The sequence below is a fragment of the Betta splendens genome, chromosome 11, assembly GCF_900634795.4.
Source record: "Betta splendens chromosome 11, fBetSpl5.4, whole genome shotgun sequence".
Classification (NCBI taxonomy): Eukaryota; Metazoa; Chordata; class Actinopteri; order Anabantiformes; family Osphronemidae; genus Betta; species Betta splendens.
This window is the reverse complement of record NC_040891.2, coordinates 8,748,478-8,765,071: the sequence shown is the minus strand read 5'-3', so window position 1 is coordinate 8,765,071 and position 16,594 is coordinate 8,748,478. Positions and strand designations below refer to the sequence as shown.

At 48.2% G+C, this 16,594-nt stretch overlaps 1 protein-coding gene across 7 annotated transcripts in view; it reads right to left on the bottom strand.

Moving 5' to 3' along the window:
* Nucleotides 1-5,421: 5,421 nt before the first annotated feature.
* elmo1 (engulfment and cell motility 1 (ced-12 homolog, C. elegans)) overlaps nucleotides 5,422-16,594 on the bottom strand; it is a 51,270-nt gene continuing 40,097 nt past the window's right edge. For all 7 annotated transcript variants that reach the window (XM_029167144.3, XM_029167142.3, XM_029167141.3 and 4 more), the window contains 6 exons: nucleotides 11,706-11,869; nucleotides 10,873-10,985; nucleotides 8,777-8,884; nucleotides 8,426-8,508; nucleotides 7,080-7,157; nucleotides 5,422-6,838 (listed from right to left, as the gene is read on the bottom strand). In XM_029167144.3, the coding sequence (XP_029022977.1) occupies nucleotides 6,638-6,838; nucleotides 7,080-7,157; nucleotides 8,426-8,508; nucleotides 8,777-8,884; nucleotides 10,873-10,985; nucleotides 11,706-11,869 (747 nt within the window). In that variant the 3' untranslated portion in view covers nucleotides 5,422-6,637. The remainder of the gene's footprint in view (nucleotides 6,839-7,079; nucleotides 7,158-8,425; nucleotides 8,509-8,776; nucleotides 8,885-10,872; nucleotides 10,986-11,705; nucleotides 11,870-16,594) is intronic.

The following is a 16,594-nucleotide window of genomic DNA, read 5'->3' as shown; positions in this document are numbered from 1 at the left end:
AACAGTTGGTGACACACTACGCCGTGAAGGACTGAAATCCTGCTGTGCCGCAAGGTGCCCCTGCTCAAGAAAGCCCGTCTACAGGCCCGTTTGAAGTCTGCCACGGAACATCTGACTCATTCAGAGGAAGACTGGGTGAAAGTGTTGTGGTCAGATGAGACCAAAATCGAGCTCTTTGGCATCAACTCAACTCTCCGTGTTTGGAGGAGGAGGAACGCTGCCTATGACTCCAAAAACACCGTCCCCACCGTCAAATATGGAGGTGGAAACATTATGCTTTGGTGGTGTTTTTCTGCCAAGGGGACAGGACAATTGCACCCCATCAAAGGGAGGATGGATGGGGCCATGACCGTCAAATGTTGGGTGAGAACCTCATTCCCTCAGTCAGGGCATTAAAAATGGGTGGTGGTTGGGTATTCCAGCATGACAATGATCCAAAACACACGGCCAAGGCAACAAAGGATTGGCTCAAGAAGAAGCATATTAAGGTCATGGAGTGGCCTAGTCAGTCTCCAGACATTAATCCCATAGAAAATCTGTGGAGGGAGCTGAAGGTTCGAGTTGCCAAACATCAGCCATGAAACATTTATGACTTGGAGAGGATCTGCAAAGAGGAGTGGGCCAAAATCCCCCGAGATGTGTGCAAACCTTGTGGCCAACTACAAGAAACGTCTGACGTCTGAATTCATAACTTTTTTTTTTAAACGCATTTTTCTGGATTTTTTTTGTCATTGTTGTCTCTCACTGTTCAAATAAACCTACCATAGAAATTATAGACTGATCATTTCTTTGTTAGTGGGCAAACTTACAAAATCAGCTGGGGTTCAAATAATTATTTCCCTCTGTATACTGGAACCCTTTTTCACCACAAACAGTACTGTGACACTTTTTTCATCAAATAATATACTAAGATTTGTTTTTCACCACATATTGTGTTCGCCAGATACTATGACACATTTTTGATCACATACTAAACTATGACCCTTTTTTACCACAAACTATACTGTGACACTTTTTTCATGAAATACTATATTAAGACATGTTTTTTCATTACATACTGTACTATATAACATGACACTTTTTTTTCAGTTAATACTAATTATGTTGAAATTACTTAATTGGTTATTCATTAGTTGAATTACCTAAAACATGGCACATTTTTCATCACATACTAAACTATGACCCTTTTTACCACAAACTATACTTTGACCCTATTTTCAGTACATACAATTATTAGATTTCAAAAAGGCTGAAGAGATGATGACATTTTTTAAATGGTTTTAACCGTTCTTTAGGTTTTGTAGGTGGCATTTATAACCTGCGAGAGTCTTACCTGAGCTCAAACAGTATCGTCTCCAGACTTCCTTGGCTGTTGCACTGCACCATCTTGACAATATCTTCCTGCTGAACTGCTTTGCCTGCTGTCATCCTACACATACTGGCACTGGCAGGTTCTGCAGGGGTAAATATAGACGCACACAGTTGAATTTGGCTCATTTTAGCTTTGTGTCAATCCCACACAATGATACAGAAAAAGCCCAATGGGAGACTTTGGTCTTTCTTTTTGATTTATTTTATACCTGTGATGAAAAAGAAATAAAGGCTTGCTAGTAAATGAAATGTACTTAAAAACTAAGACCCATTCCTGTACAGTGGGACTTTACAAGGTTTAAGACCTTACACAAAAAAAATAGCCAATCAATAAATTGTAATTCTATATAGACCAAATTTAATTAACTGATTAGAGGAGCTGTTTTGCTGTTTAGTCAATGCGTCACTCTTCTATTTATTTGTATATTATAGGTGGTCAACAAACCAGTCTTACCAGAAAGTAGAGATGATGTACTCGAGGTGGGACAGACGCCGTCTCTTCTAATCAGGCCAGCTTTCCCTCCATTGCTCCAATTATCCACGAAGCCCACGTGGTTTGCTGCACAACCGGTGGTGAAGTAACGGCAGGCGGCTAAACGTGTCATCACTGGTCACATGGGGGAGAAAGCTAGCGAGCAAACGAACACACCGACTCCATAATCATTTAGGAACAGAGACATAGATGGTCCCATGTAGAAACATGGTGGCGGGTCAGCAGAAAAACAGCGTCCCGATTAGACAAGTGGAGAAGTAAACCGCGCACGTGCAACGGCGACGAACCTAAGTAGCCGGAAATGACGCAATGCGCTCACCGTCAGCGAGCCAATAGGGTGGACAGGTCCTGGCCTTTACTGGACTTGACGTGCGGTCATTCACTGGAGTCCTCCGCTTTATTAAGGTCTCACTGTCAGTGATGACTTTCAAAAACCCAGGAGCAATTAAAGGAACTAAGCTCACGCTCGCGCACCTGAGGCAGAGTTCAGCTCCTTTTAAAAAGTCTGCCCTCCTCTTCAAAGTCATCTCCAGCGATTCCAGGGCCGCGCTTCGCTACAAAGCACCCGTCCGTCCCGCAAACATCAAGGAGCGTCACCCTTTACCGGAATTAGAATCGCGTGCAACCCAGAACAGAACGCGCGCGCGTGACACGTTCACGCAGAGCAGCTCTTCGCCGGAATAGAACAGAAGACTGTGATGCGTGCGCACGAGTCTCCCCGTGTGTTAAAATGGGAACAGAAGACACATAAAAGCTACTTAGTGGCATGAAGAGGAACTAAAAACACAAAACGTGGTGGTGGGGTTTGAACAAAGTGTGTGTGTTTAAAGTGTCTGAGAGTCAGGGATGACAGGCGACTGTGGGATCGGTTCTGCTCTTATGTCGAGTTTAATCTTGACAGGTGCGTTTCTTGGGGAAAGAGAAAGCGCAACAGAAATACAAAGAACGTGAGAAATGTAGTTCATTTTATAAATACAGTCCCACTATTGTTTAGCTATTCAAGCTCCTGCAGTGGGGAACAATTTGAAGAACTTATTCAGCTCACGTCCTGTAGCTCTGGGTTTTGTTTCCAACTTTTACAAGAAACTGTTGCCCTCCAACTAGTAACTTCGTTAATGTCAAGAAACAACCTTGAACTGCAGCATTGCATACGTCATTTACATATCTCCCAGCCTTGATGTAGTCGAATGGCGGGCACTTTATAGGTTGGTCCTGGTGAGACCATCACTACTGCTCTCAGCCAATTAGAAATGCATTAGGACTTCATATTTGCTTTGACCAGCGAGATACAACCTGAGATAGGCGGTGGACACGGAAATCAATTTCAGGGTTGCAGGTTTTATCTGCATGATCTGTGTCTGTGCAGTCATCCTGCCCAGAGCTCAGGAGCAGCTGGGGGAACGGAGCGGAGCTTCCACCACCACCTCTGGGTGGAGCTAATGCCTCGGTGACTTACATCGATCTGCAGGGAATTTAAAACACTATTAATCAATATATCCGCTCAGGTAAATAACAATTTACACAGTAATATGGATTTGTCACTATAATCATCAATAACATTAGTCCACGCTGGACATATGTCTCCTGTAATGAGAGACTCGCAGAAAAACAAGTCAATACAAATGATGAGCATGGAGACTTACATGGCTTCAGTCTGACCCTGCAGGTGCTATTTGGAACCATTAGGCGTGCGGCTTCTAAGCAGGGAGGCATTTTTTGACCCTGAGGAGCGGCACCTTCCATAATGAAACTCAAGAAAGAACACATCGATTTTTCTTAGTTTGTATTTGGACTCACCCTGAATCTTTTCCCGCGTTGCAGACGCGTCAGTGGTTGTAAAAGGCCCCTGCTTTGTAGGAGACGGGTTTGGTGCTGCTGTACATGTAAAAAAGCTGGTCCAGTTTTGAGAAAGGCTGACGGTCAGTCATCACGTTTGGGGATTTATTGATGTTTTGAGGCGTCCCGACATCAAAGCACGATGAATATTTCACTTGATGCTCACTTTTAAAGCGGGGACATCTCCAGAGACCACATCCTGCGAAGTGGAACTATTGTCCTGGAGGAAGATGTTTCATCCTGAACCGATGCAGGCGGACGACTCCATAGGAGCGCCTCCGGTTGGAGAATCTAATCTGCTCCAATTTGATCTGACGACTGCGTCCTGGTGGCTGCTGTCTAATTCTCTGTGTGAAGCTCCTGGGAACTTGCGTTCTTCCCAGACAAGCGTGGATGCAAACACACACCCTGTTGCTGAGCGAATGCATTATGTGCCTGCGCTGTTTGTTACGCACTCAAACGGATGAGCAATAACTGATGTGGGTTAATGGCCACAACAGCCCCAGTGAGACGTATTAGCAGGTGCCAGGGGTTACTTATTGGCTTGAGCAGGAGCCAAACTGGATCAATATCTAATTAAAGCCAGCCTCACGGGGACGGGACAAAATAATAGAAACACTTCAGTGATTTTATTCTGAACTTGCTTTTGTAAGATTCACGTTATGCGAATGTCTTTTTTAACATCTTCTGCAAATCACTCAGAACTCATTATTGCAGCAATTCTGGTCACCTTTGTAAGTTTGTTACGCTATTGTGGGGGTATGGGAGCTATTTAAGTTTGACTGTTCAAATATGTGGGAAGGGATGGTAGAGAGTGTTTTCTTCCTATACCCGAGAGAGAGAGAGATGCCGTTAGATACTGACTGGTTTCATTCCTAATGAGCGCGGGGGCATCAGTATCTATTAGTGACAGAACGATCTTTTCCCCGAAGACGGGGCGCGGCGACGTTTCCTACGACGGGCGGCAGATAAAGCCGTTGGGCGGGAAATGGGATCACGCGCCACGCATCAGGGGACCGGTGCGACCCGCGTGCGGGAAAATAAACGTCCCGTGACACAGCCGGGCATGTAATGGGAAAACCACGGCACCGGAACCGCACGCGAAGCAGCACGAACGCAAACCCCGGCGACAGCTCCTTCTGGGTCACGCGCAACTTGTTTGAGTCCGTTTGTTTAAGGATGATAGTGGCTGATCCCAGATCAGCTGGTTGTTACTGCATGACCAGTGGCGACCTGCGCCGCATGTTTTAGGGGCCTTGGCTGTGAATTAGCGGCTCAGAGGCGCCCGCTGTTCGTCCAGGATGGACGGAAGCGTCCCGACAGAGAATCTGCGCCGCTGTCTGATGACTCATCAAAAAATTACATTTTAGCTGTTCCCCAAATGTAAATAGATCAATATTATTAGATTCAAATTTCCCTGTGAATGTTGTTCGCCTTTTATGAAGCCACTTAGTATTATAGAAACTGTTTAAACCACTTTAATTATGTATTACGTTAAATAAATATAAACTGCATTTGAATAGTAGTCATTTATATTTCTTGCCTCTGTTGTGGGCATTGAATAATTTCAGACTGTAAAATTATGAAGCTTAAATTAACAGGTTGGATTTTTGCACAGTGGAAATGTGTGAACACATAAGCAGCGCTCAAGGAATGAGATGATTTCAGGTCCGCTACTGTAGCATCTTTCACCTTTACAAAGAAAGAGAATAACTACAAAAAGTGGTTACACTTCTTAAATCTTTAATGTAAACAGCAGTTTTGAAAGGCTTTGAAAATCTTGAAGGAAAAAAAAACATTTGAAGTTATTAAATAGAAAGGGGAAAAATATATAAATCATACTAGAAAACGACCACGGTTTGTTTTTTAAATAAAAAAAATACATTAACTTTCAATTTAGCGGCCATAAAATCCTCAACACAAAAAGACAACTTCCCTTAACCAAATACGAACAGCTTTGTTGTACCAACTACTTGGCAATTTCACAATTTGAAAATCACTAAATCATGACTGTCTTACAAATGATAAAGGAAAAAGAGAAAGCTCAAATATTGCTTCGGAATGTTGTGTACAGCAGTCATTACAACGACAGACACCCAGACGAGGGGGAGGCGAGTGTTTGTGAGCGTGTCTCACCACGGTGGTGGATGGGTTTCCTTTTTTTATTGTGTGACACAATCACTGTGTACGATTTGCAACAAGCAGCGGTGGGATAATAACATTAACATTAAGATGTTCAAAAGGAGGCTTCCTACTGTTCCCGGACTTTGAGGACATATTCTAACAGTCTTATATGTGGAGTAGGACGTATGGAGAAGTATGTGGAGCAGAGATGGGATTAGTTTTTTTTAAGACGTCTCCATCTTCGACCTTTTAAATGTGTAGCTGCCACAAATACTGGAAGTGAGGATGTGACAGGAAATACTGCTGAAAATGAACACTAGCCTTAACTAGACAACCACTGTACCATCCCTCCCCAGACAAGAGCCCTGAGGACAAATAATAATAAAACAAACAACAATGAAGCGGAATTAAATTGGATTTCGAAGATTCTTTTTTTTTTTTTTTCCTTTTACAAGAATCTTAGAGCAAAAGAACAGCCGGCGCCTCGGCTCAGAAGAAGAAGTGAACGATTCAAAACATCAGAGACAGGACGAGAGTGAGGAAGGAGACAGGACGACCAACGGGCCTAACCAGTACTTCCTGGTTTCTGTTCTCCACGGTGCCGCGAGCCTATGATTCTGCACAGTTTCCTCTTTTATTAAAGTCTAGCGAGAAGCAGGAGCAAAACAGTTCAATGGATTCTCTTTCCTTCAGTCACAGTTCATGTTATCTGGTTTATTCGCCTTTGTTTTTTTTCCTCCAGTTTATAAGAAAAGGGGGTTGGTCCAGTGAGTACAGTAGGTGACAGAGGGGCGTGGGCTCGTGTGCTTTTGTCTAGTTACAGTCGTAAACAAAGTCATAGTTGCTAGGTTCTTTGGGAATCGGGGGCGGGGCCTCGGGGATCTGGATGTTCTCTAAATCCAGGAGACGCAGCTTCATCTCCATGGAGAGCAGGGTGTCCATGTCGGATTTGGTGTAGTCGCTGGTCATCTCCTTCCCGAGGAGGGCGTTCAGGCCGTCCGTCCACACGCAGTACTGCCGAGAGAGGTTCAAAGCGAGAACGGGTCAGAGCTGGCAGACACAGAACCTCCAGGAGCTACGAGGTAGAATTAAAGGCACCGGGACGTGAAGCGTTGCTCAGCGAAAATAGAGCAGGGACGCCTCCTTTCTGTCCTAAATACAGACGTCTGCAGAAGGTTCTGGAAATCCACACATGCAGGAGACGGGCTGAATACTGCGTGTGCATGCATTCTTTGTACAGGTGGCGCTAGCTTACCTCGTGCTTGTCGGGAGCGATGAAGTTTAAATACTCGTCAGACTCGTAGAGGACGGAGAAGGCCAGCTCTAACACCTCCTGCAGAGAGGACGGGGCGGAAGGAGGAGGCGTGAGAACGGCGGCGAACGAGTGGAGGAGGTGGAAAGGAAAAAGGTAACGGGACGGGGCGAGCGACGAGAGGCGGGAGAGAGAGAGAGTGACGGGAGAGGACAGGTGAGATTTACGCCACAATGCTGTCGCGCCGGTGCAACCCTCCCCTCCTCACGCTACATCAGCAGCACATCCACTCATAGGCGATGTGAGCCAAACGAGCGGCTGATTTACTGAGGCGGAGGGTAATTACGCCGCCTGGGACGGTGTGGTGGGAGAGAGAGCTTAAAAGACGCAGCTCAGTGGATCAGAAGGTTAGAAGGAACCAGCGTCATGAGAGGAAGTCATGAGAATTTAGACCTTTGACTAATTCATCTTTGGCCCCAAAATGCACTAAATGCATTCAATTCGGCCCCCTTTCCCCAGACCTGCGGAACATTAATAAATGCAGCCGTCATCATCATCATCATCATCATCATCATCATCATCCGCTCGTGCGCGGCTCTCTGAATCGCCCCATTCGCTTGCGTGATGACTCCCTTTAAAAGTGCAGACAAAGCAGCGGGGCTCGCGTCGGTGATGGAGCGCCGCTCTTCCAGGTCGCCGCACCCGCTTCCTAAAGTAACACGCGCGACTTGACGCGCGGAAGGAGGGAGATCCGGCTCCGGGCGCCCGCGTGGGGAGCGAGCGCGGCAAATATTAGAGCGCGGGCGACGCGAGGGAGGGGCGCGAATGGAGACGGGCTCGCGTCCCCATCGGGCTCTAAACGCGGCAGAGGTGACTTTGCAGCTGTGAGTAATAAAACACTTGTCTTCTCATTCACAAAGGGGCCCAAAGACGCCCCCCCCCCCCATTCTCTACACCTAAGGATATTGACGACGCAATGAAGCAGCCGCGAGGTGCCGTCCTTTGTCTCAAAGGCCATTTATCCTGCATCCAATGAGTGGGAGTGGGTGTGGGTGGGTGTGGGTGGGTGTGGGTGGGGGCAGCTCTGCAGAGGCGGCCGTCCTCAGACGCTCCTTCGTCCCGGTCACGGCCGCGCAGACGCCAGTGCTGATGTGCAGCTCTCACATCTGACCAAAGGCGCCACGTCAGCCCGATTCTGGTGGCTCTCATGCAAAAACACCATCTCTCTCTCTCTCTCTCCGACACACAAATTATTATGTTATTTCCCAAAGCTAAATTATGTAACTGGCATCGCGTTGCGCAACCGTCGTGTGCACGCAGGGCCGCGCGCGCCTCACGCGCATACGCACCTTGTTCTGCTTCAGGGCTCCCTTCTCCTTCATGTGAGGACAGTCTTTGCCGGTTATAACAGCTTTGATATCAGCCACGGGCACTGCAGAGAGGACAGACGTGAGTTCACAGCATCGTCATCACCACCACCATCATCATCCTCAACGCTGTGAGAACTGTGTCAACCAGATGGGTGCATGCTTCAATCCAGTGATTCAGACCTGAAATATTACTGATATTTCACTGTGCAAAAATATTTAAAAAAAAATCTTAACACTGACTTTTTAGCCAAAACTTGGCGCCGTATTGTGTTCTGAGCATATGTAGGCGAGTGTGCAGAGTGGAGGCTGAGAGTTGGACGGGGAACTCACGTTTGTCCTGTAAGGAGTCGTGGGGCACCTCCCCCTGAGGGCTCTCCTCCAGGTCTCCATAGTGCAGGACTTTATGGTTTGGAGACAGGCGGCAGTACCAGAACTTATCTGGAAGAACGGCGTTTGGGTGAGTTACGAAACGGCATCATGCGAGTCTGCGCGAGTCACCGACGGCGAAGACAATTAGGACGGCGTGAAATGTGTGAAAACAGAAAGCCTGGAGGGAAATCCACAGATGGGCCGAGCATCAGGAAGGAACCTCGTCCCTTCGTCTGTCTGAACGAAGCACGGGCTGGATTCTGGTGAAACGGGTGCGAGCTATTTAACAGCAGCCGGCCGGGCGTTGCCGCTACGCACCAGGCCGCGCCGGCAGAGGCGGCCGCCGGGCGGGGACAGGCCTAACCGGGCGGCGCGGGCCGAATCCGATTGGCTGAAAATAGACGGTCGGTGCTGGTGCTGGTGCGGCGCGGGTCCACGGGGGGCGGAGACAGACGTGCGGGACCGCGTTCAAACGCTCGGCTTAACCGGCTGCGTGGCTGATTTGTGCGACGTCTGTCTGTGTTCAGCCACACATGTTCCTCCTTTTTGCCGGAAGACTCCGCGTCTCTGTTGTGGCTTTAATTCCATTCGCTCTTCGATTCGCTGCGAAACCTTCTGCTTCACGCGCCGTCTCGCGAATTTAAAGCGGGAAACCTTTGCATTTAGCGCGCGCCCTGTTCCCTGCGCGTTCCCCGCGCTGAGGCGACGGCGCAGGTAGCGCTCGTTTTGTCTAGACTTCAAACAGCCGGGTTTTTAGACGGAACCGGTGCAGCTCGGCGCTTCAGAGGCTTCATCCACGCAGAAGTTCTGTCAAATTAATATTTGATGCAGCTACGCGAGTCCCTGCTGGCTGCGGGGTTTTCACATAGTTGTACAAGACGATAGAAGAGGAAATCGAGGGTTGAACAGAGGAACTATATGTACAAGCGCATTAATAACGCAAGTTTCATCCCAACGGAGCGAACCGCTGTCCTTTTGGGGCGGCGCTCGTCACGTCGTAGCTTAATCCACTGTCACAGCCACGAGAACAAAGGGGGGGGGGGTGATGGAGGTGTTGGCGCAGACAGACGCAACAAAGGCAAAGATGAAAAACCCGGAAGGCGACGCTGGGAGGGAGCTGAAGGAGAGACCGAACCCGTCCTTGACTCCTCCGCGTGCGCGCGGCGCCCGATGACTCGCGTCACTTTCACCCCCAGAGCGGACTGGACCGCGATTCTGAACGGCTAACGCTTGCGTTCCTCATTTCCCAAACTTTCCAGGATTTCCAGGTAATAACCGCGACAGGGATCAGGCCTCCTCATGTTTTTTTTTTTACCCTCGTGTGTTTGCAGTTTTTCCCTGTAACCCAGCTTTGACAACATCTGGATGACAGCTGTCCGGACGAATCACCGTCAGACTTTAGCCGGTGCCACAGTACATCAGAGCGAGGCGGAAAATCCCCGGCGGGTTTCACCCAAGTTGATTTGATTCACGGGAAAGTACGGTTCCTGCAGGGAGTCCGGCGATAACGGACCGACGCACACCCCCAGTCTGCCTCCGCACACACACACACACACACAGCGGGGACGGAGGGAGCGGCAGGAATCAACTTTGAGGCGGATTAAACTCTCAGAACGAGCAGCAGTATATTAAAGTCTTTAAATACGCCTCTCTCTCTCTCTCTCTCTCTCTCTCTCGGCGCTAAGTGTGAAACGCGATATAAGGCTGAGTGATTCAAACACGCTCTTATCTGAGGAGGCCGCCGGCTTCTCCCTTTCATATACGTCTTCCTCTCTCTGTGTACTACTGCATCAGTACTTACACTCCACTAAATCAAGCGTATACTCAACACTTTGTTTCCTTAAAGCTGACATTTTAATCATCATAAATATTAGCGTCTACTGTAAAACAGCCTGTACTGCAGCTGTAACAAGCCGCCTTTGTGTTCTATTGCTGGGCGTCATGTTCTGCAGCCTGAGGTCACTCCCTTTGTTATTATTTCATTTTTTAATCTCAGACCTCTCACTTCCTCTGGTTTTTCAAAGTAAGACGCCGGTTAACGCTTGACGCTGTCTTACCTTGCCTCCTGCGACTACTGATTTTTCTGAAGCAGGTTCCCTCACACAGCCTGTTGAGCCTCTGCTGCTTGATCAGCTCCATGATCTCCGGCTGGATCTTCTCCCTCAGCTCCCTGCAGAGAAGCACGACGCTTTTTACCGCCATGCGGCCGAAACGGTGGAGCAGCCGCAGCAGGTAATAGTTCCTGTCGCCCGACGTGCTCGGCTCATTATGTTTACAGCTGAGGGGAAAGACTCCCTCTGCTGAGAAGAGACTCAACTGTGATGTTCAAGGATAAAATGGAGCAGCCTGATTGTTTGTAGCTCCTAGAACAGACCTTCATGCTTACTGTCGGTAAGCTAATACTAAATGTGAATAAGACACTAACTACACCTGAGTGTTTAGAAACTAAATTACTGTGGGATCTATTTTTCCACAGCCGCCTTGGTTTTTGTTGTGCCTTCTCTCATAGGACTAATTGGCTGCTGAAGTTTGCTCCGGTATTGATTTAATAAGCCCTCGGCTCAGCATTGATTACTGTTCAAAGGCAGCGTCTCTCCCCGTGAAATGCTTTTCCAATACGACTCGCTACTCCATTATAGGAGAAAACAATGCTCTCCATTACGGGCCCCGCATCCGTGATCAGTCGATGAATGATCTATTACGGGCGGGTTCTCCGTGCGTAATGAGCTGGAGGGCTGTTAATGGAGTATTCACTGGGAATGCCATTTGCAGACGGCCTGACGCTAATGCACGTTTTCAATCAGGAGCGGGAGGAACGGGTGCTAGGAGGAGGGAAGCAATTACAAATATATCGAACAATTTTGTTATAGATAAAATCCATATTACTCACAGGATGGGACGGGACTGGAAGTCCTCTTGATTCATCCTCTCGGACTGGCGTATTTTCAGGATCTCCGTGTAGCTCAGGTTCTGCAGGCGACTCTTGAACTGGTCCAGCGAATTAGGCTTGAGCGTGAGCGCTCGCATGATCTGCTCCCTCACCACCTGCATTACCTGAACACAGAGAGGCACGAGGCAAAGTCAGCCCAGTCAGGAAATCAAAAAAAAAGGGGGGGGGGGGTATGAACTTCTGCTCTGCTTCTGAGAGGATTAAGGGTGGTTTTTTTTTAGAACCAGAGCCTGTAATCCAGTCTGAGGCACTGAGAGGAAAAGAGCAAAGCAAAATAATTCAGCGGTGGCGAGTCAACTGTTAGCCTGAGCATCATGCATCAGTAAGATGCATGACGGAACTTCCCTTTAATGCCACAGCAAGCTAATACCATCAGTCTCGACATGAGTCGTGTTCCCAGGCATCAGAGCCACTCGAGGGGTCTTTGTGATCAATGACGGCAACAACGCGAGCGGCGAGTGTAAAACACACTGGGACGCTTTAGCATGCGTCCAAATGCATTCAGCGTGAACCTGAACGATACAGTCCTTCCTTGAAGGGGTTCAGCCTAAACACAAGGGACCCGACAGTGCAAACAAGTCCCGACATGCTGGACCCGGTCAGAGGCGAGAAGCCGGGGCGGATGTGGGCCCGTGCACCCTGCTGAGACACAACGTGACGTTTGCCTATAAAAATAAACTTGAATGGGCTTCGTAATGTTACTTTGAGCGCGCTCAGCAGTGCTGCTGCACTTACTGCAGACGTGACAAGCAGCCCCGATTGTGGATCGGCCTCGTTGGCAGCCGCCCGCGGGCCTGCAGATGCTGATTCACTGGATTAGGATCACACTGAGGTAACTGAACCAACTGAAACACTGCCCCCGCTCCCCTCACGCTACTTCAGATCCATTATGACGAGAGGCAACAGGAGTTGGATAAGGTGCCTCGTATGTGCGCTTACATAGAAGCCGAGACGTTCCCGGACCCTCGTTATCGCGTTCTCCCCCGTCAGTGCATTTCTGTTTCATGTGGACCAAACGCTGCCAGAAACCCGGTGATCCCAAATAAAGCCTTACGTAATGCGCTTCTTGCCGTTTGTGTTCACTGCGAGGACATTACTCATCGCCTTTGGAGCCTCTTGCCTCTCACTAGTCAAACCGAGCCGGAGGTGAAAGCGTCACAGGGCGAGCTTTGTGTTGCGGGAAATGGAAATTACATGTAAACATCATGTGAAGCAAAGAGAAAAGATAAAAGTCGTCACCCAAAAAAAAAAAAAAAAAAAACCTAAGACATAGATTCCTATCGTATGACCTTTGACCTCTGAACTGGTCAAGCCTCGTTCCAAAGACTTCCCTCTCATCCGCTGGTTGTTAATTCTGCAGGAACACATGCCTCTACATAATTTAGCCTGGACCTGACCTCCACCTGCTCCTTCTCCTCTTTGTGCTGACAAATGCGCAGACAAATATCTGAAGACACCGCATGCGATCACGCTGGAGGAGATCCATCACTCCTCTACACACACGCACACACGCACACGCACACACACACACACACACACACACACACACACACACACACACACACACACACACACACACACACACACACACACACACACACACACACACACACACACACACACACAATCCTGATAATCAAGTCTAAAATGAATGCGTTCTTGCGCCACCATTACAAATGGCTTTTCAGGTCATTTTAATTCAACAAGGGAAATGATGTGACAGCAGAAAGCGGGCCGATCCTCAATCACCTCCGTTTTTGACGACTGCAGTTTGTAAACAAACCATTCCTGAAATCATAAAAGCTGTTTTTTTTTTTCGTTTTTTTAAATGAAGGTACGTCTCGTCACCTGCAGCTGCTGGTTCTTGATCTCCACACGCCGACAGTCACGCAGCCCTGGTGTTCCAGCAGAGCCGTCCCAGGGGGATGTTCATTAATATGCCTTGTTTGTAGTCATGTCTCCAGCAGGAAAACAATTCTGTTGGCCCATGTGGCTGCACTCATGCTAATTAACACCGTGAATATTCATCACAGTTAATTTGAACACATGGTCCTTTTATGGGTGGGGGGAGGGGGTATTATGAATATTTTATATTCTTCCTTTCCATGTGATTGAGGATCGTGGTAGAGGTGACGTCAAAGCCGAAGTTTCCAGACTGAGCTCTGATAAATTTAGGCTCTGTTTCTTATTGGCGTCGTCTCAGCTCCATACTTGATAATCTAAGCCCAGTTTACGTTTTAAACAGCAGAGCAAGTTTCAGCCCGCGCGATCGAACGCCGTCCCCCGACCCGTCCGGTGCCCCGGCCTCGCTCTCCTCCGTCCCGGAGCATCAGCGTGGCAAATTACCATGGCTTCCCCCTCGACCAGTCGACTGCCGCCACTGCTCCATTTAGCTAAGAGCATGCTAATGACATCATTTACCAGCTGTCAATCACCCGCTCACCCGCCACTCGCACCCAGGCGGAGAAATCTGGGGGCTGAGAGACACTTTGGCGGGCGAATAATAGGGTGGTAATCACAGAATAATGACTTGGCTGATACTGCCTGAAAACAATCAAAAAAGCGATCTCACGTGGCGATAATGGCTCCGACGCTGCAGAAGGGCTCTGTATTTAAGGCTCTCAAGTAGACAACAACGCATGATGGGGACTCAAAAACACACACGTGCCCGTTATTGTGTCGCAGAGAAGAACCGAATGGAAGAAAATGTCTCCTCCGGTCAATGAAATGCTAATTCCATTTTATCCTCCTGCTGCCGTGTCCAGCGTTGCATTAACTATTATCTCCTTCAAAGTTGATCGTGACGCCATTTAAAAAAAAAAAAAAAAAAAAAAAAAAAGAGCACAATACCACAGGGACAGCCACGAACAGATGCCTGTATCATCGCTCTGGTGCGGCTCGTATTAAATTTAGACGCTGATAAGAATGCGTCAAATCAAACGGAGGAGTGCGTGTTGGAAGCGGAGCTGAAAAGATGACTGTCTGGAATACTTCGCTTCAGGCAAGACTTCTGCTGCCTCTGCTAATTTACTGTCAAAGCTGTTGAATAATAATTTATCCTAACACAACATCCCGTAGACAGGGAACGCCACGTTACCTTTCAACGCGCCCCGTTGCTACGGCAACCAAATGCAGATGACACACGCTCTGTGAGGATGTTTGGGAGGGAGGGACAGGACGCCGCTCTGGATCTGACAGGGGTCAGAGGTCACGCAGGTCTGCCGACTGGGACGACACAGGGCCCGCGCTCCAGCAGCGCTCATGCTTTTCACACGCGTGATGATCGCAGAGGCTGGAAGCAGCTTGAGATGAACTCAAATAAACTCAATAAATATAGATTATATGACGTGCACGTTAAATAGGCTGTTTGCTATGAGGTGCGACAGGAAGCCGGTTCCAGCTTCGAAACTTGACTGACTGTTTTTACGGTCAAACATAATTCATCGAAAGGCTCCACATTCCCAGATTCTACTTCGTGCATTCATCTGCTATTGTTTTATTCTCCTCCTGACGGCCCTGTCACGTCTGCTCAAAGCAACTAAGTGTTAATACACTTCTTTCATCCATTAAATTTCAATTACGCCCCCCCCCTCCCCATGCCTTACAGCTGAATGCAAGGGCTCGCTATCTGGAAAGTTTAATAAAATGAAATGGAGCAGTAAGGGGTGAAGGTGCAGTTAAGCCCAGCAAAAAGCCATTCTTTTCTCTTAGCGGCTGCCTGGGGGACTTGGTTTATGACTTTAAGGCACCTCGGGGAACAGGCGGCACACGCTGCATTTAAAGCAACGCGCAAGCGTCCACGGACAGGACACACTACAAATGTACTGGACTCGTTCCGTTCCTTCACCCACTACATAGAAACCTTCAAAACAGGTATTTTTCTTCGTCTTCCTGTCTCAAACATCCTTTTTCACATAGACCTTGGATGTGATTGGGTCGCACACAGGCCCCTGCAGGTTGCACCGCGCTGAGGTTCTGCAGTACATGGATTCCTGCAACACGCAGGAAGTCTGGGACTGGAAGCAGCAACGTATTACAGTGTCTGCAGCACAGCAGCTTTAACTGTAGAAACAGTGGTAGAATGTATTTTAGTCCAGCACGCTGATCCCACCTTACTATATTAAGCACAAGCAATAAATCTGAAGCACAGCGGAAAATATCAAGGTGAATGATGGTACCATAAAAATGGATTGTTATTCTTGGCGGATCCAGTCCTCGAAGCGAGCGGCTTCGTAAAATTCAAGTGCTCCTCATTCTGATCGCTACCTTGCATTAAGGGCCAGCTCTCGTTATTGCTCTTTAATCAAGTGAATCCAGGATCTGTTTGATCACCAGGACAAACGGCGACGGACGGATCCGTCTCCTTTCTGCGCGCGTAGCCGCCTGAAATTAAACCCAGACGCGAAGACACATCAAAACCCCATTATCATCATGATCCTAATGACGAGGCTTACAGCAGCCACGTCCCAGCATGAATGCATAATAAGTCACGCCCACACAGAAGAGCCGTTATGGAGACTTTTCAGTGTCTGCAAGGAGTCTAAAACACACACCAACTTCATGAAAACAAACAGCTGGAAAATGGAACGGCTAAATCAAAAAGCATGAAAACCCGAGGTTAGTCATCATCATCCCGCTAACTTCCAGAGCGTGATTGTTGTGACGGTAGCGCCGCACATGTGACTTTGTGGGTTTGATGCCGACGGCACATGATCCGTGTGGTCCGGCACACACTCATCAGCGCTAATGCGCTAGAAGTTCCCCCCACTCGCCCTCGCAAGGAAACAAACAGCGGTTTTGTGCAGCGCATCTGATACGGGCGCACGCAC